This window comes from Strigops habroptila, chromosome 3 (genome assembly GCF_004027225.2).
Source record: "Strigops habroptila isolate Jane chromosome 3, bStrHab1.2.pri, whole genome shotgun sequence".
Classification (NCBI taxonomy): domain Eukaryota; kingdom Metazoa; phylum Chordata; class Aves; order Psittaciformes; family Psittacidae; genus Strigops; species Strigops habroptila.
Genome location: NC_044279.2, coordinates 46394925 through 46422630, shown reverse-complemented (window position 1 = coordinate 46422630; position 27706 = coordinate 46394925). Strand labels below are relative to the sequence as shown.

At 39.1% G+C, this 27706-nt stretch overlaps 2 protein-coding genes across 6 annotated transcripts in view; both read left to right on the top strand.

The window, feature by feature from the left end:
• Window positions 1–1686: 1686 nt before the first annotated feature.
• Window positions 1687–27706, top strand: part of POC1B (POC1 centriolar protein B) — a 52287-nt gene continuing 26267 nt past the window's right edge. For 2 of the 5 annotated variants that reach the window (XM_030478363.1, XM_030478361.1), the window contains exons 1-10: window positions 1700–1790; window positions 1969–2053; window positions 10191–10362; window positions 11113–11292; window positions 12585–12692; window positions 13629–13744; window positions 14090–14223; window positions 14960–15028; window positions 18928–19080; window positions 25453–25536. In XM_030478363.1, coding sequence (XP_030334223.1) covers window positions 1776–1790; window positions 1969–2053; window positions 10191–10362; window positions 11113–11292; window positions 12585–12692; window positions 13629–13744; window positions 14090–14223; window positions 14960–15028; window positions 18928–19080; window positions 25453–25536 — 1116 coding nt within the window. In that variant the 5' untranslated portion in view covers window positions 1700–1775. Of the gene's footprint in view, window positions 1791–1968; window positions 2054–2277; window positions 2291–10190; window positions 10363–11112; window positions 11293–12584; window positions 12693–13628; window positions 13745–14089; window positions 14224–14959; window positions 15029–18927; window positions 19081–25452; window positions 25537–27706 lie in introns of those variants that run through there. The other 3 variants (XM_030478362.1, XM_030478366.1, XM_030478365.1) reach the window with 3 other exon arrangements.
• Window positions 1717–4626, top strand: GALNT4 (polypeptide N-acetylgalactosaminyltransferase 4). Its single transcript, XM_030478360.1, has 2 exons — window positions 1717–1790; window positions 2515–4626. The coding sequence occupies exon 2, from the start codon at window positions 2537–2539 to the stop codon at window positions 4286–4288; it is 1752 nt and encodes a 583-aa protein (XP_030334220.1). The 5' UTR covers window positions 1717–1790; window positions 2515–2536; the 3' UTR covers window positions 4289–4626.

The following is a 27706-nucleotide window of genomic DNA, read 5'->3' as shown; positions in this document are numbered from 1 at the left end:
CTGTGCCAGTGCCTCACCACCCTCATGGTAAAGAACTTCTTCCTAATATCTAATCTAAATCCACCCTCTCAGTTTAAAGCCATTCCCCCTTGTCCTGTCACTACATGCCCTTGTAAAAAGTCCCTCTCCAGATTTCCTGTCGGCCCCTTTAGGCACTGGAAGGCTGCTACAAGGTCTCCCCAGAACCTTCTTTTCTCCAGGCTGAACAAGCCCAACTCTTTCAGCCTATCTCCATAGGAGAGCAGCTCCAAACCTCAGATCATCTTCATGGCCCACCTCTGGACTCGCTTGAGAAGGTCCACATCCCTCTTGTGTTTGGGGCCTCAGAGCTGGATGTAGTAATAATGACATAAAGCTTTTGCTAGGTCCAAGTTGAAGTAAATGTGTCTTGCCCCACCACCTATTAAAAAAAACCCCTTATGTTACGAAGCGGTAAAGGCAAATACTCAGCCTGCATAACACCAATGTAAGGAATGGCTAGCAGATTTTCATGGAAATCGTCTTATATTCTTGTGAAGATAATCCTGCTTTTTTCAGCACTTTTAAAATTATTATTGTAAACGTGCATTTGGTTAAACACAATTGATTTGAAACTGTCCTGTGATGAATCTTACAGGTTGGCCTAATTATTGACCTGATTCTGTAGATATAAGAGTTTAATGTCAGATGAAACTCGGTGAAATGCAGACTGGATTTAAAATAAAATTAAAATAAAGGCTAATTGCAGTATAAGTTACTTCTTCACGAGCAGTTGCATATGAGAATGGCAGTTTTGCAATCACAGCCCTCCCCTTTGCTAATTGATGTCAACACTGTTTTTACTAGCACTGCTATTGGAGCAGCATTTTTCCAGCAAGACTGGTTCCCTCATCTAGCGCACCATGAAACTGCATAAACGTTCACAGCACTACTAGTGCCAACATTTCTGTGTTGGGCTTGGGGGTTTTATTTGTTGTTGGTTTTTTTTTTAAACAGGTAGTTGTACTTCACTAGAGCATTAAAGGAGTGATTAAAGACAACTCTGTAGGATACAAATGTGAACACTGAATCTAGAAAGTATTAACAGGCTAAGAAACAACTGGGAAAAAAGACAAAGAGGCCAAACTACCCAAGGTGGTTTAACACAAAATCAGTCCGAGGTGTTAAACAGGGCTATCCTGCATCCACTTCACAGGATCACAGCATCATTAGAGTTGGAAGGGACCTCTCGAGATGACCTAGTCCAACCGCCCTGCCAAGGCAGGGCTACCCAGACCAGGTTACACAGGAACACGTCCAGACGGGTTTTGAATGTCTCCAAAGAGGGAGACTCCACAACCCCCCTGGGCAGCCTGTTCAGTGCTCTGTCACCCTCAACGTAGAGAAGCTCTTCCTCATGTTGAGGTGAAACTTCTTCTAAGTCACAAAATCGAGGTAACACGGGCCAGATCTCCACTTACTTTCAAGGTTTCGCTTCTTCAGGTTTGCCTCCAGCTAAGCTGCAAGAAGCCTCAAGCTCAGCGCCTGCCGCCAGGCAGCGACAACACCCCAGGCGGCCATGCCCGCGGGGGGCGCCGCGGCCCTACGCCTTTAAGAGGGAGCCGAGCACCTACCCTGCGATGGGCGGCCCCGCCCCGCGCGGGGCTCCCGGCGAATGGGCGGACCGAGGGACGCGTCATTGGCGCGGCGGATGAACTCGGGGCTCTGCCGGCCGCGCCTGGAGCGCGGGGCGTTTGACGGGCCGCCGTGCCGCTCCGGCACTGCCACTGCCACTGCCGCGGCGCCCCGCTCCGCCCATGGCCTCCGCGCTGGTAAGGGCTCGGTGCCGGTCGCGGGCGGCGCTCGGGTGTCGCCCGGCGCCCATCGCCCGGGCGGTGGGAGCGCTGAGGGCGCAGGGCCAGCTCGCCGCGTGCTGGACGCTAACGGCTCCCGAGGGGGTGGTGCGGGGGTGCCCCTCCCGGAGGCTGACGGTGCGCGCCCTCTCCCCAGGAGGACCCCGTCTTGATCCGGCCTCTCCGAGGCCACGGAGCGGCGGTGACGGGCGTCGCCTTCAACGCGGACGCCGCGGGGCTGGGTGAGTGCAGGGGGCCGGGCGCCGTTTAGCTTTCCGGGCGGAGCGGTTCGCGCTCTCCTTCCTCCTCCTGCCAGCCCGGGCGCAGGTCCGGGCGGGGACGCGGGGCGGGCTCCTGCGCCGGCCGGGCGGGCCGAGGAGTCTCTGCCCCTTCCTTAAGCGACAACTTTTAGAGCAAACCACAAGGCGGGAGGAGGGGTTTGTCCCGCGGCGAGAGAGGAGGAGGAGGAGGAGGAGGAAGTAAGTGAGGGGAGGGCCGAGGCCGCAGGGGCGGGGGGCTGCTTCGTGCCGCCGCCGTTGCTGCCCCGCTCCTGCCGCGGTCCCCCGGGAAAGCTCTGGGCCCGGCACCGGAGGGACGGGCTGCAAAAGAGGGACGAGCGCGGAGCTGTGGGAGCCTGCCGCCCGCTCCGTCCTGGGGGCGCGGCGGGGAGCCGGCGGTAGTTCACGGAGCTCCTCTCTGCTAGGAGCTGCTGTTAATCGCCTACCATGAGGATCCGTCTGGCGAGAAGATGGACGTGGGTCCGCAAAAGCTGCGTGTTTCTCGGCTTCTTGATGATCGCTTACTTTGTGGTCGAGCTGTCGGTGTCTTCCTTCGGTGCTTCTCTCACCGGAGAGAGCATCACCAAAGGGAAATGGGAGAGGCGCTTTTCTGACAGAGCAGAAGAAGCTGTGGATTTGGCTCGTCCAGTTTATGACAAATCCCCTCCTGATCCTTATGCCCCAGGAGAATGGGGCAAGCCCTCTCGCCTGCAGCTGAGTCCTGAGGAAAAGAAACAGGAAGAAGATCTGATTGAGAAGTATGCAATTAATATTTATTTGAGTGATAAAATCTCTCTCCACCGGCACATTGAAGATAATCGGCTGAGTGGCTGTAAAAGTAAGTCTTACAACTACAGAAAAATGCCCACAACATCTGTTATAATCGCTTTTTACAATGAAGCCTGGTCAACGTTGCTGCGGACGATACATAGTGTTCTTGAAACGTCACCTTCAGTGCTTCTAAAAGAAATTATACTGGTGGATGACTTGAGTGATAAAGTGTATTTGAAGACTGAACTTGAAAAATACATAAGCACTCTGAAAAGAGTCCGTTTGATAAGAACCAACAAACGAGAAGGATTGGTTCGTGCACGCTTAATTGGCGCTACCTTTGCGACTGGTGATGTCCTCACATTTCTAGACTGTCACTGTGAATGTGTCTCCGGCTGGCTGGAACCACTGCTCGAGAGGATTGCTGAGAACGAGACAGTTATTGTTTGTCCTGTCATTGACACCATTGACTGGAAAACATTTGAATACTACATGCAGACGGCAGAGCCCATGATTGGGGGGTTTGACTGGAGGCTGACATTCCAGTGGCACTCGGTGCCTAAACATGAGCGTCTCAGGCGCAAATCTGAAACAGACCCGATCAGATCCCCAACTATGGCTGGTGGCTTGTTTGCTGTCAGCAAGAAGTATTTTGAGTACCTGGGTACCTATGATACAGGAATGGATGTTTGGGGAGGGGAGAACTTAGAATTGTCGTTCAGGGTTTGGCAGTGTGGAGGCATGTTGGAAATTCATCCATGCTCCCATGTAGGTCATGTGTTTCCAAAGCGTGCGCCCTATGCTAGGCCAAATTTCCTTCAGAACACGGCACGTGCTGCTGAGGTGTGGATGGATGAGTACAAAGAGCACTTCTACAACAGAAATCCTTCAGCAAGAAAAGAAAACTATGGGGATATTTCTGAAAGAAAGACACTAAGAGAGCGTTTGAAATGCAAGAGTTTTAACTGGTATTTAAAGAACATATTTGCTGAGTTGCACGTACCAGAAGATCGCCCTGGCTGGCATGGTGCTATCCGCAGTGCGGGAATAGCTTCAGAATGCCTCGATTATGTCTTACCAGAACATAATCCTACTGGGGCTCACCTTTCTCTCTTCGGATGTCATGGTCAGGGAGGCAATCAATTTTTTGAATACACATCAAATAAGGAGATTAGATTTAACTCTGTAACTGAGCTATGTGCTGAAGTCCCTGAGCACGAAGACTTCATAGGTATGAGAAGCTGCCCAAAAGATGGATCTCCTGTCCCAGAAATTATTATATGGCATTTCAAAGAAGATGGGACTATTTATCATCCTCATTCTGGAAAGTGCCTTACTGCTTATCGTACGACTGAGGGGCGTGCTGATGTGCAAATGAGAACTTGTAATGCTGCAGATAAAAATCAGATTTGGAAATTTGAGAAATAATCACTGCTGGGAGTACGAATTGAATGGACTGTAATCTCCAGGGTTTTTAAGTGTGTGAGCAGATCGCAATTTTGGTTGTATTCCAAGGTATACAGTTTTGACTGTATACCTTGGAATGTCTTCAGAAGTGTTTGTAGTGGTGCAGAAACTGTATTTTCTGTGGTGAACTGTATGGAAAGCATAAGTAAATACTGGGGTTTAGTTTCTCAATCACTGAATACAGATTTAATGCCTTTTATTTTTGTAAAATTCTGATCCATTATTTTCTTACTTTGGTCTGTCTTGATTATGGTAAAACAAAGGCTTTTGAGTGAACTGAGGAGGGATTTTCATTTTTTTTTCCTTAAAAAAAATTATACACATTACCTTTTAGGTTTAATGTTACATGACAGTAAAGAATCTTTACTTACAGGAGTAAAAGTTAAGGTTCTTGGGGTGGAGTTAACTGACCTATGTTGCAGATACATGATAACGTATGTATCTAACACCCTCAGTAATGCTACAGTAGCATGTGATTGAATCAACATTGGCGTGGAAAGTTGTATCTTAAGCCCTGTAGTATTCTGTGGTTTTCTGGGAATTTACATACTCTTAGGGGTTTCAGGGTGACAGCTAGCTGTATTACATTGAACAAAAGGAAGGCTTTTTTAGTAGATGGGCTTTGGCACTGCTTTGCAGTTGTGTGCCTATCCTAGAAAACTTACCTCATGAGAGTGAGTCAGGAGCTCTTGTGTGTTTAGAGAAAAGTGTGGTAGCAGTGGAACCAAGGACATGCTGGCGGTACTACAAATGGGAAGAGGTAGGGATGGCTACAAGTAAGAATTCTGTTGAAAAGTAACAGAGAAGAAAAGAAAGCACAGAATTGCATTAGCTACTGCTGTTTCTTGGCTATATATTTAACATTTATGTTGCCTCTGTGGAAGCTTTCCTATGTTAAACCTGACATCCTAGGGAGACATAGCTTATGTGACTAAGGTTGGACGGGGCTTTGAGCAACCTGGTCTAGTGGAAGGTGTCCCTGCCCATGGCAGGGGGATTGGAACTAGATGTCTTCAAGGTCCTTTCCAATCCAAACCATTCTATGACTATACCATGTATCCTGGTTTTTTTGTCTGTTAGCGGGTAGACGAAGGAGACACAGAGGAAAACTTGGGCTGTTTTGTTTTGTGTTATATATTTTGGCATCAGCCCTAGGTAGAGTTTTGAAATAACGCAGCATATGCCGCCTCTTTCTAGTTACAATAGTACCATGGGAGACCTTGGGTAAGGTTCGAAGCTGGAGTTCCTGAAATGAGGGGAGTTGAAAAGGCAAAAGGCAGCTTGGAGCAAACCAAGATTTGTTAGTTAGGTGGCTCACAGAACAACTTTAGAATGTTTTCTGTATCATGTTATGCTGACTTTTGAAGAATATTGATTCTTGAATTGTGTCACTAATCTGTTTTGAGTGTGATCATAGTCAGTGGATGCAATAGATACGTTGTGTACTTGGAGAAAAAAATCTTACGTTAGTATCTCTGTGTTTTAGTTTTATGTGACTCAAGTTGAACACTTATTTTCAGATTTTGGGCATTCCAGCTTTTTTGATTACTTTCACTGAAGTGATAAATGTTTTTCAGTAGCCATAGTGTGGTAGTTCTCGGCATGGGGCTGGTAGGGAGGGATTTGAGCTAGTAAGCATAAGAATCTGAATACTTGAGGAAGGTAGTAGGTGTGCATTTGCTGCAAGTGTTAGAAGGATTAAAAGGGAGAAGTGGGATGTGGAATAAATTAAGATTTGCCAAAAATAATAAAACGAGAGTAAATTCAGATGGTTTTAAAGAGTTGAGAGGTTTGGGTGGAAGCAGGCTAAGGTAGAAGTGGAACAAGAAGAAAATTTGGAGGTGGGGATGTAGCATTGAATCTTGATAAAAAATGCTCTCCACTGTGTGGCATGAGCTGTTTTAAGTAGATAACTTATTTTTAGGAGGTTATATTTTTAGGAGGTTACTTGCAATTTGATTTTATTCTTTTTTTTCTTTTTTTCTTTTTTTTTTAAGGGAATCTCTTTACTATATAAGGGAGACATTCCTGAAAAATTCCATTCCACTCTGCAGCAAGGAATTCTTTTGTGGACCTACAAGTTATGAACATTTATCAATTTTTAAAAGGCAGCCAGTCATTATGTACTGGGAGCAATAAATCACATAAACTGTGTGCTTTTGTGAAAAGCTTGCTGTAGACTGTTACATTCAGTAGAAATGACAGGAAAAAGGCCTGGGTTCTCCTACACAGTAGAGAATAAGTTGTATGTGCAGTGCATGTTTCCTCAGATGAAAGTAATTAAATGGTGTGAATATAGACTATGCAACATTTATACAATTAACTTTTTTAGCACTTGGCAAAAAATACATTTCATATGAAGAACTACCTTCATGTAACAACTGACGTTCAAAGTGTTCCTTATCTATTTAAGCAATAATTCTAAGTGAATCTGCCTCTTGACCTTAACATTTCAAGTTCCACTAGTTCTGGACTGAGCTGCAGCAATTCTACAGAAATACTCCAATCCAGTTGTTTTTCATGTGTACAGATTTCTGGAAAATCTGAAACTCTGAAAGATTTTCTGTTCTGTTAGACTTTCTAAATTTGGGAAACACTTGTATATATTTTAAACTACTGATTTTAGGTGACTGAAAAGAAATTGAATGTAAACTTAACACTGAATAAATGTGGGAGGGCTTTGGAGTTTCTTTTGAAAAAATAAAATTCAGACGGATAATTAAATGTTGGCTAGCATGCTGACTCTTTTCAATTCTCTTCCACCTGTGTAAGTACATACAGCATATAATAAAAACAGCCATGAACTTGAACTTACGGTAGTTATTAAAAGTTCCTTGTAATTTATCCACTGTGCTTAGTATTCCAGATTGGTTCCTTTAACAGAGGTTCAATTAATAATTGCTTTCCTCCAAGTAGGAAATCTTGCAAATCACTGTTAAATGTGTTTGTATTGGGATGTTGAACGTTATTACACTGAGATTGGCAGAGTTCCTGTTAAATGTATGTTTTGGATGGGTGGTGGTGGTTGAATATTCACACACAGACACACACACACACACACACACACACAGACACACACACACACGTCATGTACACAGTCCTGTACTTCATCTGACCTGTAATTCTTGCACTGATTTAATTATATTGGGGGGTCTCAGTATTTTGGTAGAGGAAAAGGATGACCAAAAGGTACATTTAGCTATTAGAGCCTGGCTGAGTGTGTCTTTTCTGATCTTTGCACAACTTTCATATAGTCAGTACTGTGCTGCTGTGGGAAATGAGAGTGTAATGGTAATTCCATATTGCGGCAACTTGTGTCTTCATGTGTATGTGTGTACATGTGAAAATGTATGCTATCAATATTCACAACTTATAAATTGAACTTTGTTTCATTGTAAATACCATAAATTTTTTTCGTGGCATATGTTAAGCCCAGATATCTGTTTAGAGAACTGCAGCAAAGCCATGCGTAAACTTGGCCTTTGCATAAGGCGAAGTCTATTCTTTGGTGTTCAATTCTGTTATGACTCATCACCAGAAAAGCAAATTAGCTACTGATGCGTCAGCTATACTTGGGTGTGTACAGAAAGCACTGACTTTAAGAAAGAAGGTGGGGGGGGAAAGGCACTGAATTTATAAACTAGATTCAGTTTTAAATTGGAGTCAGCTCAGTGTGAATATTCAGCTTTCTTCTTTCTAGTTATATTTTGCAGTTGATCAAATATTTTCATTACTACAGCAAAGACAAATTTTGTCTTTCACCTCTAAGCTTGGTTCTGGTTATGTTGTGGTTTCTCTAAGGAGCAAGTGCAACAGATCCGTTTGTTGTACAACCCATCTTAAAGAAATTCTTCTGGACCTATGTTTCTTTTGTTTCAGTTCCAATCTTTCAATTAGCCCTGGAGATCTGTTGTGGACCATTTACTGGTAGTCTGGTAATTGAAAGTCAGATTGTAGGTTGCTGGAATACTTAGCAGGCGCTGAGAGTGCATCAGCTGCGTCTGGTCTGCACTGGTGTAAGATCTCATGTGTAATCTGCCCTAGATGGTCCTTGTTCCCCTTCTTTTGAACATTTAAATGCATGGACAACACGAACTCGAGGGGAGAAAAATGCATAAAGGATTGAGGAGAAATCCATAAGATACTGTGCTTGAGAAAACTGGAGAAGCAAGCATTGTTATAAAGTAGGCAAAATCCCTTAAAATGGAATAAAAAGAGAAATAGAGAAGTTTATTTGATAACAGTAATAGCTTATTTTTGGTGAATACAACTGTTCTTAAGATTAGTATTGATAATGAAAATTACTGCTGGTGACATCATTGCCCTGTATACTCCTGTATTTAGTGCGTATGGTTAGCTACGATAAAATGTTTGCTGTTACAGCAAAATACTTGGGTGTTAGCCATATGCACCAAATGGATTTCAGCCTACTTGAAGGGGGAATAACTCGACTGAGGCTTGTTAAGGGTAAAGGGCCCTGGTTTCCTGGGCAGGATAGGGCCAAAACTGAATATAGATTCAGAGTTTTGGCTTAGAGTTTCTTTGTCTGGATTAACAGCATGAGAGAGGGGTACAGATACAGAGTCACATCAGCCTGTGTGCCTTAGGAAAATAATTCTGCAGCAGGTCTGTCAGTTATTCACGCTCTCCTGGGCAGCACTCTTCTGTCTTCTGTCACCCCTGGAGTGGTGTCAGTTGGGCTGGAACTGCAGTATCGGAGATAGTAATAGTCTTTGAGTGTTGCAGTAATGAGCAGGTGGTTTCAAGAGAGAAACCTTCCTAAGGGTGGAGAGGGAATGCTGCATGAGCCTAGGCAACAGGGAGTCCAGAGGGAGAACAAGGAAGATGTTTTCCTCTAGTTTTCAGAACAGAAAGCAAAGAGGGCTAGTATTACATTGCCTTCATGCAGTTCATAAGGTACCACATGCATTATTTGTTTTGGAAACCATCAGGCTTGTCTGTTGCACATTTCCAACCTGATGCCTTCAAATTCTGTTTTAGCTTATATTTCACTTCTTCCTTTCTGTTTTATGCAACTCTAGGTCACATTTTTCTGAATCAAAGGGAAGAAAGAAATCATTCAAGTACAATTAGAAAGAGCCTGCTGTAAAACAGAGTTCTGAGAAGTTGGAGGGGAGAAATATCCTGTACTTCTGTGTCAAATTTAGGCCTATTGATGTGGGACCAGGCTCTCTCTATGCTTGTATCTTTTACCATTAGCTAGTCTTTGGAGAGTAAAAGTAGTATCTCTGTGCCAAATCCCTAAAGAAAGTTTAATACCTAATATTTTGTTTGAGGCTTGCCTTGACACACATGCTGATAAACTTCATTCCTTTGTGCTATGTTGGTGCCCGGAAGAGGGTGGGAAGAGAAAAAAACATCATTTTAAAGTCCTCTTCAACTTCCAGCAGGTTACTGTTCTTCCTCTGCATCCCTTTCTGTACTAGGGGTAGGGATTTTATAACACGGGTGGGAGTGTGGATCCCTTGGTTTTATTTGTCCTGCATGCTTTGTTAATGCTAAATCTGGATTCATACTTAATGAATGTGCATGATGTTCTGCTTTGTATTTTTTGTTCTATGGCTTTAAAGTACCTGTAAGCCAGTTTGCCTAATATATGGGAGAGCTACTTGTTAAGGATTATCCTTTGCTCCTCCTTGTCTTCTGATATCCTTCCAAAAGCCTGGTTTTGACATTGCTGGCTGCCAGGCGTCTGCTTAGGCCAAGTATCTATTAAAACCTAATAACTTCTTCCTCCCCCTAATACACAGTCAGTTCACTGGGTATTCCAAATCTGTAGGCATTAGCCCTGATTTTTCTATTAAGAGTGAGTAGACTTATAGTATCTTTTATTTCTTGCCAGCTACCTCCTCTTTGGATAGGTTTCTTATGGTGTGGAAGCTGAAGGCACAATGCAGAGCTTACAGATTTGTAGGCCACGCAGAAGCAGTGACCAGCGTACAGTACTCGCCAGATGGGCAGCTACTTGCTTCAGCTTCTCGGGATCGTACTGTCAGACTATGGATTCCTTGCATGTGAGTATAACTAGGTGATGCTGGCCATGTGTTTCATTAATGTGCAACATCAATAATTGAGTCTTTACCCAAGAAAAGTTTGTCTCTCCTTCCCGTGTCCTTGGGCTTTGACAGAAACAGAGATTAGGGAGTGTAAACAACACAGTTCTTTACTGTGTTACTCTGTTCTTTACTGAATATTCTGAAGTTTCAAAGATACAGCAATTCAGAGGTCATAATTTCATGTGCATAGGACTATGCTTAGTAGTACTTCTGGCTTAAACTATATATTTCTTTTAATAAGGATTGTATGGCTGCACTTCATTTTGGGGAGACAAGTGAGAAGGGAAACAAAAAATAGCGGTTTTGGAAAAAATTTTGAATTGCTTTTTTAGACTGTTCTCAAGTAGTGGTGATTATTAGCTATTAAGAATGATCTTATAAGACTGGTGTTACTTAAACTTTAAAATATTTTATAGATTACTGTATCAAAAATATAATAAATTCTCTTTCAAGTATGGAGGCTAGTGCTGCTAGTGAATTACACTGTTCTCCAAAATTGGTCATACAATTGCTTTGAGGCCTGTTATTCTAGTAATTAATATTCAAATAAGGCAAAAATATTGGCAGAACTAAGATTAAACCTGTATACATTGCTTTTTCATTTGCATAAAATGCCAAATATGTTAACTTTGAGTTTTACAGGGTTTCAGTCAGTTCAATATAATTGTGTTTTGTGTCTTGGGTTTTGTGTTTTCCCCCCCAAACTAGTCATGGAGAATCATCGGTACTGAAAGGTCATATAGCATCTGTTCGTAGCGTGAGCTTCTCTCATGATGGCGACTTTCTAGTTTCAGCGTCCAATGATAAATCAATAAAAATATGGAGTGTTCGCCATCCATGCCTTTTGTTTTCCCTATTCCAACACACTCGCTGGGTTTGCTGTGCCAAGTAAGTGTTTTTATTCTGTTTGTAAAGAAGCAGAACTACTAACAAAGGGGTTTTATTTCTCAGGGCAGAACTAAGAGAAGAAAAATCTGTGAATGATAAACAATGATTTGTCACTAATAATGACATTTACATAAATCAATTGTATGCACACACGTGTTAGAGAGATATATATACATCTCCTGGTTGAAGTCTGAAAGCTCGCTCTGTGCGTTAATATGTCTACATATTAAATTTGCTGGGTGTTAATTCTTTTACTTTAGAGGACAAATAGGGTCTTCTGTATTCATTTGTATCCTGTCTTTCTGCAGTCTTGTATGTTTCTGTGCTGTATTAACTTATTTCACAGATTCACTTGTTTTTAGGTGTATTATGCACAGTAGGGGTTTTCTCAACTATGCTTGGAACATAGCAGTATAAAAGAATGGTCATGAGTCAAAATGAGTTAAGCTTACATAATTGGAAAAGGTAAAATAAATGGCCTTTGTACTCCAAGTTAAGATTTGCACTCTATTTAAAGGCAGGGCAGCTTTTCAAAGACAAGAAAAGATTGTTCTTTGAATTTTTTTTTTTTCTCCTCCATATTAATGGAAAATCTGCATCTAAGAGAGGCCTGATTTAAACCTCTTGAGAAAGAAATTTAACTCTGGTGAAGTGCAGAGCCCTACAGAGTTCTAAAGTATCTGATTGTTTAAATTAAAATAAAAGCTCTAGGCAATTGTATGTAAAAGTTCTTGAACTGTGTTCGAATGTCCTTGTGCAGTTGCATATGAGAAATAATAATGGTTGGTGAAATTAACACGAATCAGCTTTCTTGTTTAAAGACCTAGTCTGCTAGTCTAGGAATAATCATGAATGTTTTGCTGATAGTTTGTAAGTCTAGAGAGAACTCACAGGGGAATACATATGTAAGTTATAACTGGAACACAAGGTTCTACTGTGTCCTCTTTGTCTTTTTGCCTATGGTTTTCTATAATAATCTTTTTGCATATGAAGCGAGAACCTTAGGCTGCTGTTACCCACCCCCCTCTACAGCCCACCCCACCCTCCCTGCTTATGGCTCTGTTTTTAACTGTAGTTGATTGTGAAATGAAGGGGGGAGAAGTAGGGGAGAGAAGCTTTTCTTTTCAGTTTTATTACTCCGTAAGCAATATGAGAAATTCAAATGTCCTTTAAATGTTACACACTTTAATTCCAAATGGGCTTTCTTGGTTATGGTGTTTTGGAACTTAGGTCTCTAATGCTAATCTAGGTAGTATCAGTTGTGTAGTAATGTACACACTTGCATGTTCCAGATTTTCACCTGATGGAAGATTAATAGCATCTTGCAGTGAGGATAAATCTGTTAAGATCTGGGATACAAGAAATAAAACTTGTATTGAGAGCCTCTTAGATTATGAAGGGTAAGTGTTACTAGCAAAAAGGAGAAATGAAAGTGTGCAATTTTCATGAGATTGTTCATGTTTTAGTTCATAACATCTATATATGTTACGTCTGAAAATAGATCAAACTTCTACCACCCACGTAAACTAAAATAGTTTGTATCACATTGTTCTAAAAAGTTTAACTGATTGTACCTACCAAGCTGTTTTCTAATAGTCAAGAAATAAGCCAGAGAGAAGTCAGATTGTTCTTGGACTTTTGAAGGTTTTCATGTTTTTGCTTTGTTTCGATAATGCTTTTTGATACCGGGTGCTTCAAAAAGAAGAGAAGTTCAAGAATTCTTCACTTGTTGGTGAAAACAGTATTATGTTGGCTTGAGTGACCTGCCTTATTTAGGTTTAGAAAATATTTGCTTTTACTTACCTGTAGTTGTCTTAAACATCTTGGAACCAGAGTTTTAATTAACAAAGGCAGTGGAATCTAAGTCTTGTATATTTACTTTGCTATTTTCATGGGTGCCTCCTCATGAATAAAGAGCTGCAGAAAACTATCTATCTATCTTTTTTTTAGGCTAAAATATTGTTATAGCTAGCTATTCTGTTCTTAGACAAAATTATTTTACTTTCTGCTTACAAACTCTTTGCAGCACTTCCTTCTAGGAGCTTTGTACTGCAACACAATCTGTGAAAATCTGAGTCAGAACAATTATACTATCTTTTTAACAAAAGCCAGATTATACAGTCTGATTTATCATGCACATCTTATTTTCTTATGCTTATTTCAGTTGCTTAAAATACCTTATTTGATTCCACACAAATTTGTGGCAACTCAGTGTTAATGTGGTGTGTATATATATATATCTCTCTGTGTGTGTGTGTGTGTGTGCATATGCACACACCCCCCCCAGTATTTCTGTGGAAACATGTAATTAATCTGTTTTCATCAATTATATTTAGATTTGCAAATTTTGTGGATTTCAACCCAAGTGGTACGTGTATAGCTTCTGCAGGTTCCAATCATACGGTGAGATTGTGGGATATTCGAATGAACAAGCTACTGCAGCATTACAAAGGTAAAAACAATGGAGTTCTGTGCAATTCAGTGTGATTTATTTAGGTTATTTGATCTCACTCCTTAATGGGGAAAGTAGAGAAACAATTCATATTGTAAAGAATCTTTTTGTAGTCTAGCAACCCTAAAAGTCCAGTCCGAATTGTGATTATTCCTTTGCAATGCTTCTCTTAATTCTTAGAACTAATCAGTTACTTTGGAGAGTGCTATGCCCCAGCACGTAGGTTGTTTTTCCCTTAAATCAAGTAGTTTGTTCTCTGGGAAGTAGAAAAGACCAAAGAAATAAAGTCTGCATTTCCTGTTGGTAGATATATACAGTCTTTGAATATTATCTTCTGTAAATTAGTTCACAGAGCAGGAGTTAACTGTGTATCATTCCATCCTTCTGGTAACTATCTCATCACTGCTTCTGATGATGGCACCCTTAAGATTTTGGACCTGTTAGAAGGAAGACTTATTTACACTCTTCATGGGCACAAGGTATATACAATAATCCTATTTAAATAGAGACCTTAATAGATTATTTGGTATCTTTTCAAAGGGAAGGTAACACTTATGCCATTGTGTCTTGTATCCTGCACTTTGCAGGTAAGCTTTAGTGGACAACGTAGAGTTGTATTAAGACACCTTAACCACAAATGCATAAGGAAATGCATCAGTTTTACCTATGACTGTGCAATTAATCTGTCAATATTTTATGCATGCTTAATGTTAAGTAATATATTGTGTTCTGAATTAATTCTTGATTGTCAAAATCAATTATTTGGCACAGTAGTCTTTGTCTATTGAAAAACAGTGCTAAGAACAGGGAGAGTTATGGAAGATAGGTTTCATGAAGAATAGCAGATGTTTTCTCCCTTTCTTTTTAATGCAAAACCCTGCTTTTGATAATGAATCACTGAAACGCATAGAGTAATATAATATATATTTGATAACTCTTCACTGCAGAGTTAAAGCATAAAATCTAAGGAAAATGCCAGTATTTTCCTAGTATTGATTGTAGTAATTGTAATACAGCATCTTTCAAAGATAAGCAATAGCAACTCTTCAGTCAAGTTGTTTTGCAAAAATTTCACTACAGTTAGATTGTTCCTTTATTAAAATTGAAAAATTTATTTATATTAGATAATGGCATAAGTCTTTTTCTCATTGTATTAAAATACCATGATTACAGTAATAGCATAACTTTAATGTATGCTGATTTTTTTTCTTTCAGGGACCCGTACTTTCTGTGGCTTTTTCAAAGAAAGGGGAAGAATTTGCCTCAGGTGGAGCAGATGCTCAGGTTCGTGGTATTGTCTCTTTAATTGTTGTAATGTTTGTTACAGTGGATGGGAGTTAAATGTAGTATGTCACAGAACCATGCTAATTACAGCATGCTGACATGTATTCTGTCTATCAGTATGTTACACAGACTTTCAACTGGATGTTATGATGAGATGACCATAACACTATCCATTTCTGTTCTACATATTAAAATAAAGGAATGATTTTTTTTTTTTTTTTTTTTTTTTTTTTAAACAGAAATATTTTAAGTGTCACAATTCGGTGTCAACAAAGTAGTTGGGTTGCAACTAGTATTAAAATCTGTACTCTCCATTAGGTTTTCACTTCTTTTAAAGTTACTACTCTGTAATTGTAAGTATTAAGTTGTACTACTGGGAAAACTTTGCTAGAATTGGGAAAATTGTTGGCTTTGCAGTTTCACTAATGCAAATTAGCAAAGTATTAGATTTCATGCAGGGAAGAGTCGTTTGAGCATTTAAAACAAAAAAAAGTTAAACAGCAAATCATACAATTAATCTTCATCTGCTGTGATAAATCTCATAATTACAAAAACACTATCAAGCTTGAAATAATTTCTATCAGGTCTTTACAGTCTCCAAAGAGAAAAAATCTTTGTAACCCAAGGCTGAGAGTTTCAGAATCTGAAATATTTTTTAATATTAGTTGTCTTTTTCATTGCTTCCTGTTATGAAAAGCTAAAAGCTTGATGTAGACACACAAAGCCACACTGTAGAAATTAAGATCTTTTGAATTTACCGTAAATCATATTTATAGTCTGTTTTGGTGGAGTTTGAAATATATTTCAGCAGAGAAACAGAGACAGTCTTGGGATGTAATAAATACTTTTCAGTTAAAAACTTTATTATCATTAGAAAGAATACAGTCTGTTTCTGGTTTTTACTTGTCACTTCAGGTAGCACACTTTCTAGAATGACTTGAAAGCACTCATTCCTTTCTATCACAAACTGTTAGAAAGAACCAGTGCCAAGACTTGCAGTTATTGGAAAAGTGAAAACACTAGCAAACTCTCAATATTAATTTTACAAGCAGAAAAATTCCCAAGTATGGAGAAAAGGTACTTATTCCTTGAGCCACTAGTCTGATCTTTTTATTTTCTGTACCAAAGGGTTTTGGTTTTGTTTTTTAATGAAAATTTTTTCAGTTTCAGAATGAAGCTTTGATTCCTAGGTAATCCTGAATTGTTTACCTTACTTCTCATGAATACTTACTTTTGAGTTTTATGACAATTAGTATTATGACAATTATACTTAACTCGGAGGAATTGAAGTGCATGTATTAGACTAGGCCACATGACAGAAGATCCATCTGAGAAGCTATGATAATGGAAAGGACCTACAGTATTAAGCCTAACTCAACCTCTGAAATAAATGCCAACATACCCTAGGAGTGCCTGTCTTACTGCAAGGTTCCTTTGAATTTGGGATCCCCTGAATGATATGCATATTCAGTGGAGTCATTTCATTGCCTTTCTCCTGCTTTGACTCCATGCTGTAAAGCTGGTGGCATGTGGGATCTTGGGGTGAGTAGGTATTATAGTGCAAAATCTGTAATGTGACTCACATTTCTCAGCAATTCAGTGTAGTGGTTTCATGCTGAATGCATGAGAGGGAAGATCCAGTTTCATCAGGAAGTGCTTTCTTAAGTAAATGTTGAATTTAAAAAGTAGCCAGGTTCTAGAAGGTCTGATAATGAATCCTGGTTTTATTTACCTTACAGAAAGGCATGTTTTTACCTCTTGAAGTTTTTCCCCTTTTTCCTGTGAACGTTCTAGTGGGAGAGGGCTACTTATTTTGCTATAACTTTCAATTTTGTATTGTAAGTTTTAAAATGTGCAGTGCTAACCATTATGTGGTAACTACCTATGTATGTATCTTTATCTATAGTAAACATAAGAACTTTATTCCTGAGTGTCAATTTTCTGTTGGTGTATGCACATGTGTACTCCACAAACATACTTTTTTTGCTGACCCATCCGCAGTCCTCTCCCACGTCTGCCAGGAAAATAGTTATGGGACTTTTTCTCAACTCACTGTGATAGAATTGAGTTATTATTTGAAGACTGTTACATTTTCAAACAACAGATAAAATCTCTTATTCCTCATGAAAGAAGGAAAACCAGTATCTCTGCTTCTAGTTTCAAGTTTCTGGTTGGTGCAGAGCCAGCTGAAAGCTTTGCTCAGAAGCATGTTAGGTATTTGAAACAAGCACTGTTTCTTCCTGTTTGCTTCTTTCCTCAATCAAAAAAACTCAAACATGTAGAGCTCTGAAGTTCATGTTCTTCACACTTCTTGGCTATATGTGCACAAAACAAATTATTTCATTTACCTGCTTCCATGGAAGACATAAAACCTTTTAAGTGAAAGAGCAAAGTTATACCTATTCCTTTGGAAGGTAGTAGCCTGTGCTGTTAATTCAGCTCTTGCTATATAGAAGAGGCAACTTAGTGTGTCTCACTGCCTTGACATAAAGGCAAATACTTCCTTATGGAATAGCTATTTTTGTAGGGTTGTGCATATAGTTGCTTTTACGCTGTTTGCATTGCCCTTGAGATACTCAAGGATATACAGATGTTTCTGTGCTGCTTTTACTCTTACTAATTTTGTTATCTGTAATGATGAAGCTGCAATGGCATGGCCTTCCACTTTAGAGCAAAATGAAACATTTAGAGCTCGGAGAGCTCAGATGCTCCCCACTGAAAGGTCTTGCTTTTGCTGCCTATACTCTTGTTTACAGTAAGTGCTGAGACAGTTCTAATTGCTAAAACAGCAGAAACATAGCTTGAAAAAATGGGGAAAATCCAAATAAAAATATGAATAACTTTATGCTGGACAGGGTGATGGAGGTAGTGGAACTACACAGCTGAGGAGTGAGAGAAACCGGGACCTCTCTCTTACAGCACAGTGAGCTGCTGTGAATCAACTAACCTAACATCTAACTATGCCAGGTTCTGAGGCAGGTTTAGATAGTTTGTACCGAGATCCATGCATCCTGTTTTCACTGATGCTAATGTCTGAAATAGTTTGGGCCCATCTTTATACGTGCACTGTGTCTCTCAGTGCATATTTAGGGTCTTCCACTCAACAGAGTCATGAAAAATGTTGAACCTGAAACAAACTTGTAACAATGCAGCTACTTAGGAATATATTAAAAATATGATTTAGTCACTTGGAATTTCTGTGAACAAATCTGTGATTTGTGTTGTTTATGTCTAGTTATTATTTTCTGGAAAATATTTGTAATAGTTGTCAAAAATATTTTTGGCTGGACAGTTTTAAGTCTGATCATGGTGCCACATTTGTCCCCTCTAATTTAGGGAGTAGCTATAAAAATCAACAATGCATTTTTGGAAACTGCAATCTGTAAGTGTTTTGAACTGCATTGGGCGTATCTGACTATTGTATCTTGTTTCTACCTTGAATGTGATTGGACAAGATTCAGAAAACAGATTCCTTTTGCTAAAACACTGGAACCAAGTGCTTTAGAGTTCTATGGAACTCTGTATTTTCTCTTTTGCCCTCAAACTTTCTTGTTTGACCTGCAAGCCTTTATAGTGGAAAGAAAATTGATAGTATATGATCCCTTGATTTGGCAGAAAAAATAACTTGTACAGTTCAGTGGGACAGAAGTTTGCTTTGTTTTTTGAGCATTGAGACATCTTTTAGATATATATATTTAAATAGATTAAACTAAATTTGTTAGATTTGAAGCACAGGATACTTTGGGGAAGTGCCTGTGTTGTAGTAAAGATAGACTAAATGGTGACAGCAGGCTCATTCTGATGTTGTGATCTATTAGTAATAACAGACTTCACTGAGTAGTTATGTTTTAGGCACTGAATAGGTTTTAGGTGGTTACTGATATGATGGCTCCTTACAGGTATTACTATGGAAAACCAACTTTGATTCATGTGATTATAAAGAAGTTCTTAAACACCATATTAGAAGAACAAATCTTGATGATCCTCCTCATCTTCTTGATATTTACCCAAGGTCACCTCATCTCCATGGTGAAAAAATTCAGTCAGTTGAGGTAAGTGCAATAAGTACTCAAATACAGGAAACCAGAAGCTTTTGTAAACACTATCTGTCTAGCATTTATAGTTAAATATGTTCTGTGTATACCAGAGAGCTTTTTGTTGTTATGGTTGCTTGCAAAGTATTATACATAACCTTAATGTGGGTACATAAGTTACTAGGCTAGCTGATGCTGTCAGATTTATCCTGGTGAATTCCTCTTGTGCTGCTTGTGTAAGCCTGTACTCTACACCTAATTTAAACAAAACATAGCTGATAGTCTGGTTCCTGAAGTAACATGGCAACTGTCGCAGAAGATACCTGAATCTTTGAGCTTCAGGATACTACTTGAAATATGTCATTATAAGCATGACAAGGTAGCATTATTACTGAAAGTCAAATATTTGATTATCAAAAGTTGTCCCTCTTTCCAAGACCTTTAGGTATTGTGAGAAGATCTTGATATCTATCTAAAAGTTTGGAAGGCCTTTCTAGGCTAGTCCTGTATTTTATGTCACTGTGTAGTCTGATTTCCTTATAATTTAATTCTTCAGCTGCTTTACTGTGAAACCTTCTACCAGCAACCCTTGGAAGTATTGGGAATTAGGGAACCAAAGTGAAATGTCAAATATTCTGTGTCTGTATTTGGAAAATCCTGTGTTTGTCAGGTTGTCTGAAAGCTGTGCTAGTAGGTAAACAGTACTATGCCTTAGACAAGACCATTGTTTGTGCTAAAACCCCAGGGATGAACTTGTGACTGTTCTTAGTAGATCTGGCTAGCTTCTGCATGGTGATTACCTATATGTTTATCTCTTCTTTGATATTCTCCAGGTGCCTCTAATATCCAAGAGCTGTATCTGATATAAATCTAGGAACTTTCTGGGTTTTGTCATACACTAAGAGAGTACTATAGAAATTCACCATTACCTGGATTTGTTCATAAAAAGTGCAGATATTTCTGCCATGGCATTTGTTTCCTGCTCAGACTTAAAACATTGAGATTTGAGGATATTGAGCTTTTTTCTTTATTTCTTGTCTGTGTGCAATATGAATATATGCAATACGAGTAGTGTAAAGATTGAAAACATTTTTGTGGAGGAGGGGAATGCTGATAGAATCCATCAGTTATTCTCATGTGTCTGGTTCTGTTGTCAAGTTGGATATGAAGCCTTCTGATGCTTAGCATTTTTGGTCAGAACAAGAGCAGGACAACTGGATGTATGACAAGCTTCGTAAACAACTGTGCCAGACTGTCATATTCATTGTAAGGTCAATGAACAAAGCTAAATTTACTGGTAGCAGCATTCAGTATAGGTGGTCAGTGCTAGGACAAACTCAATCACAGCATCTGCCAGCAGGTTTAAACTACTCTTGCTGCATCAACAGTTTGCTTCAAGACATGTTCAAATTGCAACCACTTATAACACGTGCTAAAAACCCACAGTAGTTTATAGCTGCAGGGTTCATTGCTTTCTTTTCAGATCAGCTTCTCCAGACCTCTGCTGTTCAGATGCTTGGCAAACATATGAATGTTTTCTAAGCAATTTTCCAGATTTTTTTATTTTTTTTATCCCTTGTCCCTGTTCTCAGGTTAATTGAGGAGCTCTGGAAAAGCATTAATGAATTCTGGCTAAAGTTAAACTGAGGCTAGGAAGCACCTCATTACCAATATTGAAAGGGCACATAAAGGAAACTTGATCGTTGAAGGCCAAGAAATTATTTATCAGTTAGCTTTAACAGATTTCACTTAAACTAATGGCTGTGTTTCTTCATGGCTGTAACCTTTGTAGCAGCTTATAGGCTTCTGGGTTAGTTGCCCTAGTAGTGAAAGGGCTTCATGGCTGTCACTTGTCATAACAAAGTTTTGCACACTTGTGGAATATTTTCAAGCCTGATTTCAGGATTTTTTTAAAAAAAGGCTGCTGTGTTTAGTTTTCTATTAACATCACATTACCTGTAGGGTATCTTGCTCTCAAATAAGCATGTTTAGTTAGGGTGCCTTGAAGATGGATGGAGATTCCCCAATCACTCTGGGTGATCTATTCCATTACAGTGCAGCAATTGAAATTACACAGTTTTTCCTATTATCTTCTCTGCACTTCAGAGAAAATGCAGGACTGCTTGCTTTCTGTTTATTTTCTTTTTCATGAGGAACAGGGGAAGAGGATTGATCTTAACTAAACTAAAGTAACTAATTTAAGAGACTTGGTAACATATGCAAGAGTTACAGGCAGGCAGAGGAAGCAGTTCAAATATGGCATGTTTAAAAGTATATGTGACCTTTTAAAGTTCGCTGCAAGCCATTACAATGTCATTGAGACACTTGAGATTTGTTACAATACATTGCCCTGAGTTATGCTGAGCTGGTTAAGTTCAGTCACCTTTATAGCAGGAATGAAGATGGATTGCCTTAGGAAAAAATTCAAAGTGGTAGAACGCAAGAAGTTCAACAGATGCACAGGCAGAACTCAGGAGGGAAGTGATTGTGTCTATGCTTTTTTAAGTCGCAATGTTTCATGCCACTGCAGGTTTCTTACTACTTTTGGGCAGTTATTGCTTCTCTATCCCTGGTTGCCTCAGTGTGGCAAGGTCCCTGCTATTCCAGGACTTGATTCTGGGAAAATAGTATACACAAAATGGAGCTGGCTTTGCTCAGAATTTATTCAGCTGGGTTCAGAGAGACAGTTGTAGTGTTTTCACATATCGCCAGTTGGAAATGTTGTTTTGAACAAAACAGCTTGCAAAAGGGCGTTACAGATACAGAAGAATTACAAATATCACCTGGTGTTTTGCCCTCGGGGTAGCGACTGAAACTTCAGTGTGTTTTCACCTTTTCTCAAAACTCTTCTTATTCACTCTTCCAAGCTATACACAGAACCAGTGATATTTAAGATACTATTTTTTTTTCTCTCTCCCTGCCTGCATTTTGAAGCATAATTAACTTTTATAAGAAATTCCTTACTTGTATCTCTTCCTCTTCAAACCAGCAGTAGCCTGAATTTCAACACAGTCATATTCTTGACTTAAAAATCTTTACAAGTGTTCTCCAATTGCAGTGATCAATGTGATTCTTCAATATTCAACTAAGTAGAGGTTTAAAGCTTAGAATCATTACAATTATTCAGACAATTTAGAAATATAAGTAAATGACTTGTTCTCTGAAAGGTGCCTACTTTTTTCTTCATTGACCGTAGAGGTAATCTTGGGTGACCAGCTCAAAAACAAGTGTTTGGCAGTACATCTAAATTTAGCTGAGATAAATCCCAGTCATTGTCTCCCTTTGAAGCAAGGAGCTTTAGGAGGTATTTGAAAATAATATATATGTTTAATCAGTAATGCGGTTTTAGTGGAGTATACCAAAAGAAATGCATTCCACTTGGTGCTCGCTGTATTTCTGAATTTCCTGTGTTTGTACATTAATCTTTCATTCACTAGAGGCATCTTCAAAGCGGATGGAAGGTAGAAATGTTTCCTTTAAAAACATAGCATTGAGGTTTGAACATATAAAGATGTGTAGAGTTTCTAAATATCTTGAGCATGAAAAGCTACCGTTGATTTAGTTTCATCTTTAATTTTTCAGTGTGATTTCAGCTGTATTTTCTTAGAGGAAGGAAATCCAAATATACACTAGGTGGCAGTAGAAATAAGAATATATGGCTAGCTTAGCTTGAGGGCCCCTGTCTAGCACAGAGAATGGTGGTTAATCAAATTGAAAGCTAAATTTATCTTGATATGTTTGGAGAGACTATTGCACAGCTAGCTACATCACTTTCTGGGGAAATACTTTGTGTGATTAAATTAAAGCTTCCTCTTTTAATTTTATTAATTTTTAGGCTTTTGTTCTAACTGCAATGTCCTATGAAATGCATTATAAAAATAAAGTGAAGGGGGTTTGTGAGATTGGATATGGTTTATTTAAATCAACAGAGGGAAATCTATGGGGGCATAATAATTTACTTAAAGCCTGCTGCTGAGAATCACATACTTGTTTGGGCCTGCTTCTTTTGTTCCTCCCCTAGTTCTCTGTCCTAAGTGGGGATCCTAATTCCTGCCTCTCACTTTCTTTAAATAATATATTTTGTTTTCACTCTATTTCAGTCTTTAGAAATCTGTAATTCCTTACATGAAAGCATGTGTAGAAAGGATGTGTAGAAACCTTCCTTCAAATGTATTTTCTTGTGTGTATCAAAATGTGATAATTATAGCATCATATTGGAAGAAGAGAACAAAAATACTTATATATCAGTTTACCAGGTAATTAAAGGAATGCTTGAAAGCCTTTAATACATGACACTGCCCTCTACCTTGCCTGCTAGTGTTCTGTCTTTTCTTTCTTGTTTTTTAAAGTTCAGTTTTTTTCCAAGTATGTTTGGTGTATGGACCCTAGTATCAGGGATTTTTGCTTGTGGAAATAGCACTGAAGATGTTACTGAGTGAGCAGCTCTGGCTGAGCCAGAGTTGTGACAGTCTTCAGGTGAAATGGTAGGTTCCTTCTCTTTGAAAATGCAAAATAAAATTACCCTTGTATCCAATGAACTTTCAGCAACTTAAATATAACCCTGCCACTAGGCAAGTGTGAGTTTTCTTTATGTTGTCCACTTTCAAGGCTGGAATTAATGCTGTCTCTAGTAACGCTGCTGTTGGATTACTGATAAAATATTAAAAAGAGGAAAGTTCATTTCTTTTTACTACACTAGGCTTCTTGGTGATTTGAAAGTCATCTAGTCCCTCTGTGAATTTTGTCAGTTCATAAAATAACAAGAATAATATTTCCATACTGAGAAATATTCCTCAAATTCCTCATCATGCTGAGAGGGCAAATGTATTAGGCTGTGATACACCTAGATGATAGTATGGTAGTGAAATACATACAAAAATTTTTATAGGGATGATATTCTGATACTTAAATGAAACCATAAGATAAAGAAAAGCAGCAGCTTTCTCTAACTTTATGGTCTCCTATGTTAATATTTCACTTTCAGGAAAGGACATTAACAAAATATGGCTAAAGTTATAGATTAACTACTATAACCAACAGTAAGTAAGTAGTCCAACTGTGATAATAGGATGCCAAAATGGCAGATGTCGTGATGACATATCTGATCGATCAGCCTCTGACATTATCCCAGTATAAAGCAGTTTTTCCTGTGTTTTTAGTAACAGCATGGTTTGTGTTTGGCCCGTTAACTTACCACAGATTTCAGTATTACCTCCTACCTGTTTTCCACAACAGGGTTTTTTTCAAGCTATTTTGGCAATCGGAGCTGGCACATAAGAAGAAAGCATGTCGACAGTCTGTCTGTTTGGTTGTGATAGATGATTTGTGGAACTTGAGTGTGAACTGGGAACTGATCGATCTGGGCTGCTCAGTGTGTGCTCAGCTCACTTTCAGCTTTGGTGCTAATGATGTACCCGCAGCAGTAAGGCAACTCTGGCTTAGGGGCTGGCTTGGTGCACACCTTCCTATGCACTGCTGAAACAGAGTGGCTGCAACCACATTCACCCTAGCTCAGGCTGAATGGTAGTGGGATTTATAAGCTGCAGTATGACCATGAGTGAGGATGTGCCCTAAGAAAGCTACAACAGGCAGAGGACCACTGTAACATACAGAAAGGAGTGCTGCTGTATATAGCAGCCTTCACAAGCGGAGGGCTCCTGCTGTCCTTGGACTGTAACAAGCAATTGAGCCTCATTGCTAGAAGGCAACTCTCAAGTTGTTACCAGGGCAGTATGCCACTTCTGCCGGGAACAAGTCCTCCTAGTGGTTGGAGGAATAGGGAAGACAGCCTGTAACTACACCCACAAGTGATTGACGCTGGAAAGTAAAACTCAAAGGTGACTTTCAGGAGCCCTTATAGTTGTTGTGCACATGCAAAAATTTTCAAACACATCTGGAAGTGATAGTTAGAGCTGGGGATTTTTTTGAATACTTCCTGTTGTTCAGTATTTCAGCAGCATCATTGACCACTCTGTTAATTGCATGGCTTCAGCCTTGGGCAGGTTTTTGCTTAGCTGTCTTAGTAAATCCATTTCAGACTGGTATTTGTAACTTCATTTTTATTGATTTGTCGTACAACTGAACTTCTTGATGCTTGCACCTCTTGTGGTAGGAATTCCCTGAGTTAGTTTTGGGTGATAGATGCTTATGAATTATAAATTACATTTCTGTAATAAATGTGTATCTGGGTTATATTTATTATATGAGGGGATTTTTTTATGGCTGGAGGGTAGCACCCTACCTTCAGTTTTACAAATCTTAAAGCCTGTTTCCAGTCCTTAGTCAACAGAGGTGCCTTAATGTAGCAAGTGGTCCTTTATATTTCAGTCTTATTTCCCTTTATCTACTGGTGCTGAAATAATAACAATGTTTATAATTAATTTTGAACAGGTCAACCCTACCTTTGTGGGTAATACGCAAGCACTTGACCCACCTGTCATAGAGATTAGTTCCTCTTCATCTTTCAGTACTCTGGTAAGTTGCTTTCTGGGGGAGGGGGAAGATATGGTGTATCTTAAAATAAAATGTTATTGGATATATGCTTTTTCTGTCTGTATGAACAAAATATGTTTTTTTAACAATTGTCAAATGTTCAGGGCTCAGTATCCTAACTTCTCAGCTTAAGCTTTCTTTCACAGTTCCAAAGGCTGACCAGAAGATGGTGTAATAGCAAAGCTTTCACATTATACCAGTCATTTTACCCATATACTAAGCAGAAAATCTAATTATAAGCCCATGCTAATTATATCTAGGCATTGCTGTTAAAATTTGTGGCTTATTCTCAAACACTTTTTGTAATTGTCTTTATCTGCAAATAATTGGAAACCTAAAGAATAGTTCCCTCATTGATAAAATTCCAAAGGTGATGTTTTAATTTTTCTCCTTTTAAGGTATCTAGTAGTTTTCTAGGAGAGAAAAAAGTAACACGTTTTTAAGACAGAATCATAGGATTAGATCCTTCTAGTGTTAGCTCTTCATGTGACATTGGTATGGCATGTGGGAGGAAAGGAAGGCAATGTTTTAACGGTAGTTTCGTAGGAGGAAAAATATGTTCTCCTGGTATGAAATCTAAGAGATGCACTGTTCTAGAATTAGGTTAAAATGAGAATTTTTCTTTTAGCTTTGAATCTGTTCCTGTGAAGATATAAATTGTATCTTAAGCAATTTTAGTTACCATAATAAGAGTTTTTGTGGCTGAAGGGTTAATACATGTGAATAGGCAGCAGGCATGGTTTCTGCTATTCTGTTGTCATCCATGCTTTATGAAATGATATGTTGTGCAGGTACTTTATAAAATTCTTGAAGATTATGATGCAGAGGTTGATGTCTGAGAAACCTTTACTTCAAAACAAATAATTATATAAGTTTTATTTGAGAGATAACTTCATATATTTTAAGGTTTAGCAGTTGTCATGTTGCGTTTTCACAATGAATATATGGTTACTTGCAAATTACTTTTGACAGAATTTATCTTAGACTTACAGAAATCTCTTTAGTAGGCTTGACAGATAGTGGATTGTGGTGGGTATAATTTATTGGCTACTTATCACTTTAAAATACTTCCTGATCTTAATACTGATCACAGAATTAAATGTACAGTTATACTGTAATTCTTCATTACATATCTATAAATTTGCCAATCATTTTTATCTCCTTCATTAATTCTTTTGTGAAGAGAGCAATTTATAAAACTTTGTGTCCAGAACTCATAGTATGAATAGCTTGACCCACTAGAGACAACATCTTTTTGATGGCTGGCTGGCTGGCTTTGCAGTTTTCATTACAAAAATGTTGCTTCAAAATTCATGCCTTTTGACTGTGTCAGTAATCACTACCGTTTTTATGTTCTTCCCCATTATCTTGATCTTCTCCATTGATTCTTCCCTTTCTGCACCTCAACATTCACCATTTGCATCTTTTTTTCCATCTAGCATTTCTGTGTACTTGTTACTCACGCTGCAGCCTTAGGGACTATGGCTCTGTCTGACACACCTCTATTGACACAAATCCAGAAACCATTTGCATGTTTTCTCTGCTTACTAGCATCCTTCCTCTCCCATACTTACTGGTGTAAGTAACAGTTACACCAACTTTGCCAACGTATCTGGTCCTCCCTGCTTTCTAATGTCAACTCATCTTTTAGTGTTATCATCCTGTCCAGTGTATGTCTGCTGCATTACCAGCTTCTGTTGGTTGTGGAGTTATCACCTGTTTCTTAATCAGGCCACCCACCTAGTCTCTTTGTGTCTTGTTTCCAAAGGGTTCTGGATCTTGGTGACTTGGGCCTTTTCATCTGAAGCTGGCTCAATTTCCCTAATGTATAGAGGCTCTGTCTGTAGAGCATTTATGTATTCCTCATGAAAATCAAAGGGGCAAGGGCAGATGCTGAATTTCTTCCCATCCCACCTTCACTGCCAGATTTCCTCTTGATACTGTTTATCCTCACTTGATTGATACTGTGTTTGTGCATTATTTGTGTGTGGGTTTGTTTTGTTTAATCCTCCTCTAACTTGAGTTTACCAACCCCTATTCTAATTAATTTTTCCCTCCCCATCCCTCTCCCTGATTCCAGACCCCCTGGGTTGCTCTCTTTATACTGGTTATCAAAGACAATATCACTGTATGCTTCCCCCATCCTACTGCC

Bases quoted from the DNA above. Each gene is read 5' to 3' on its own strand.
- GALNT4 (XM_030478360.1), top strand. From the start codon at position 2,537: ATGAGGATCCGTCTGGCGAGAAGATGGACGTGGGTCCGCAAAAGCTGC.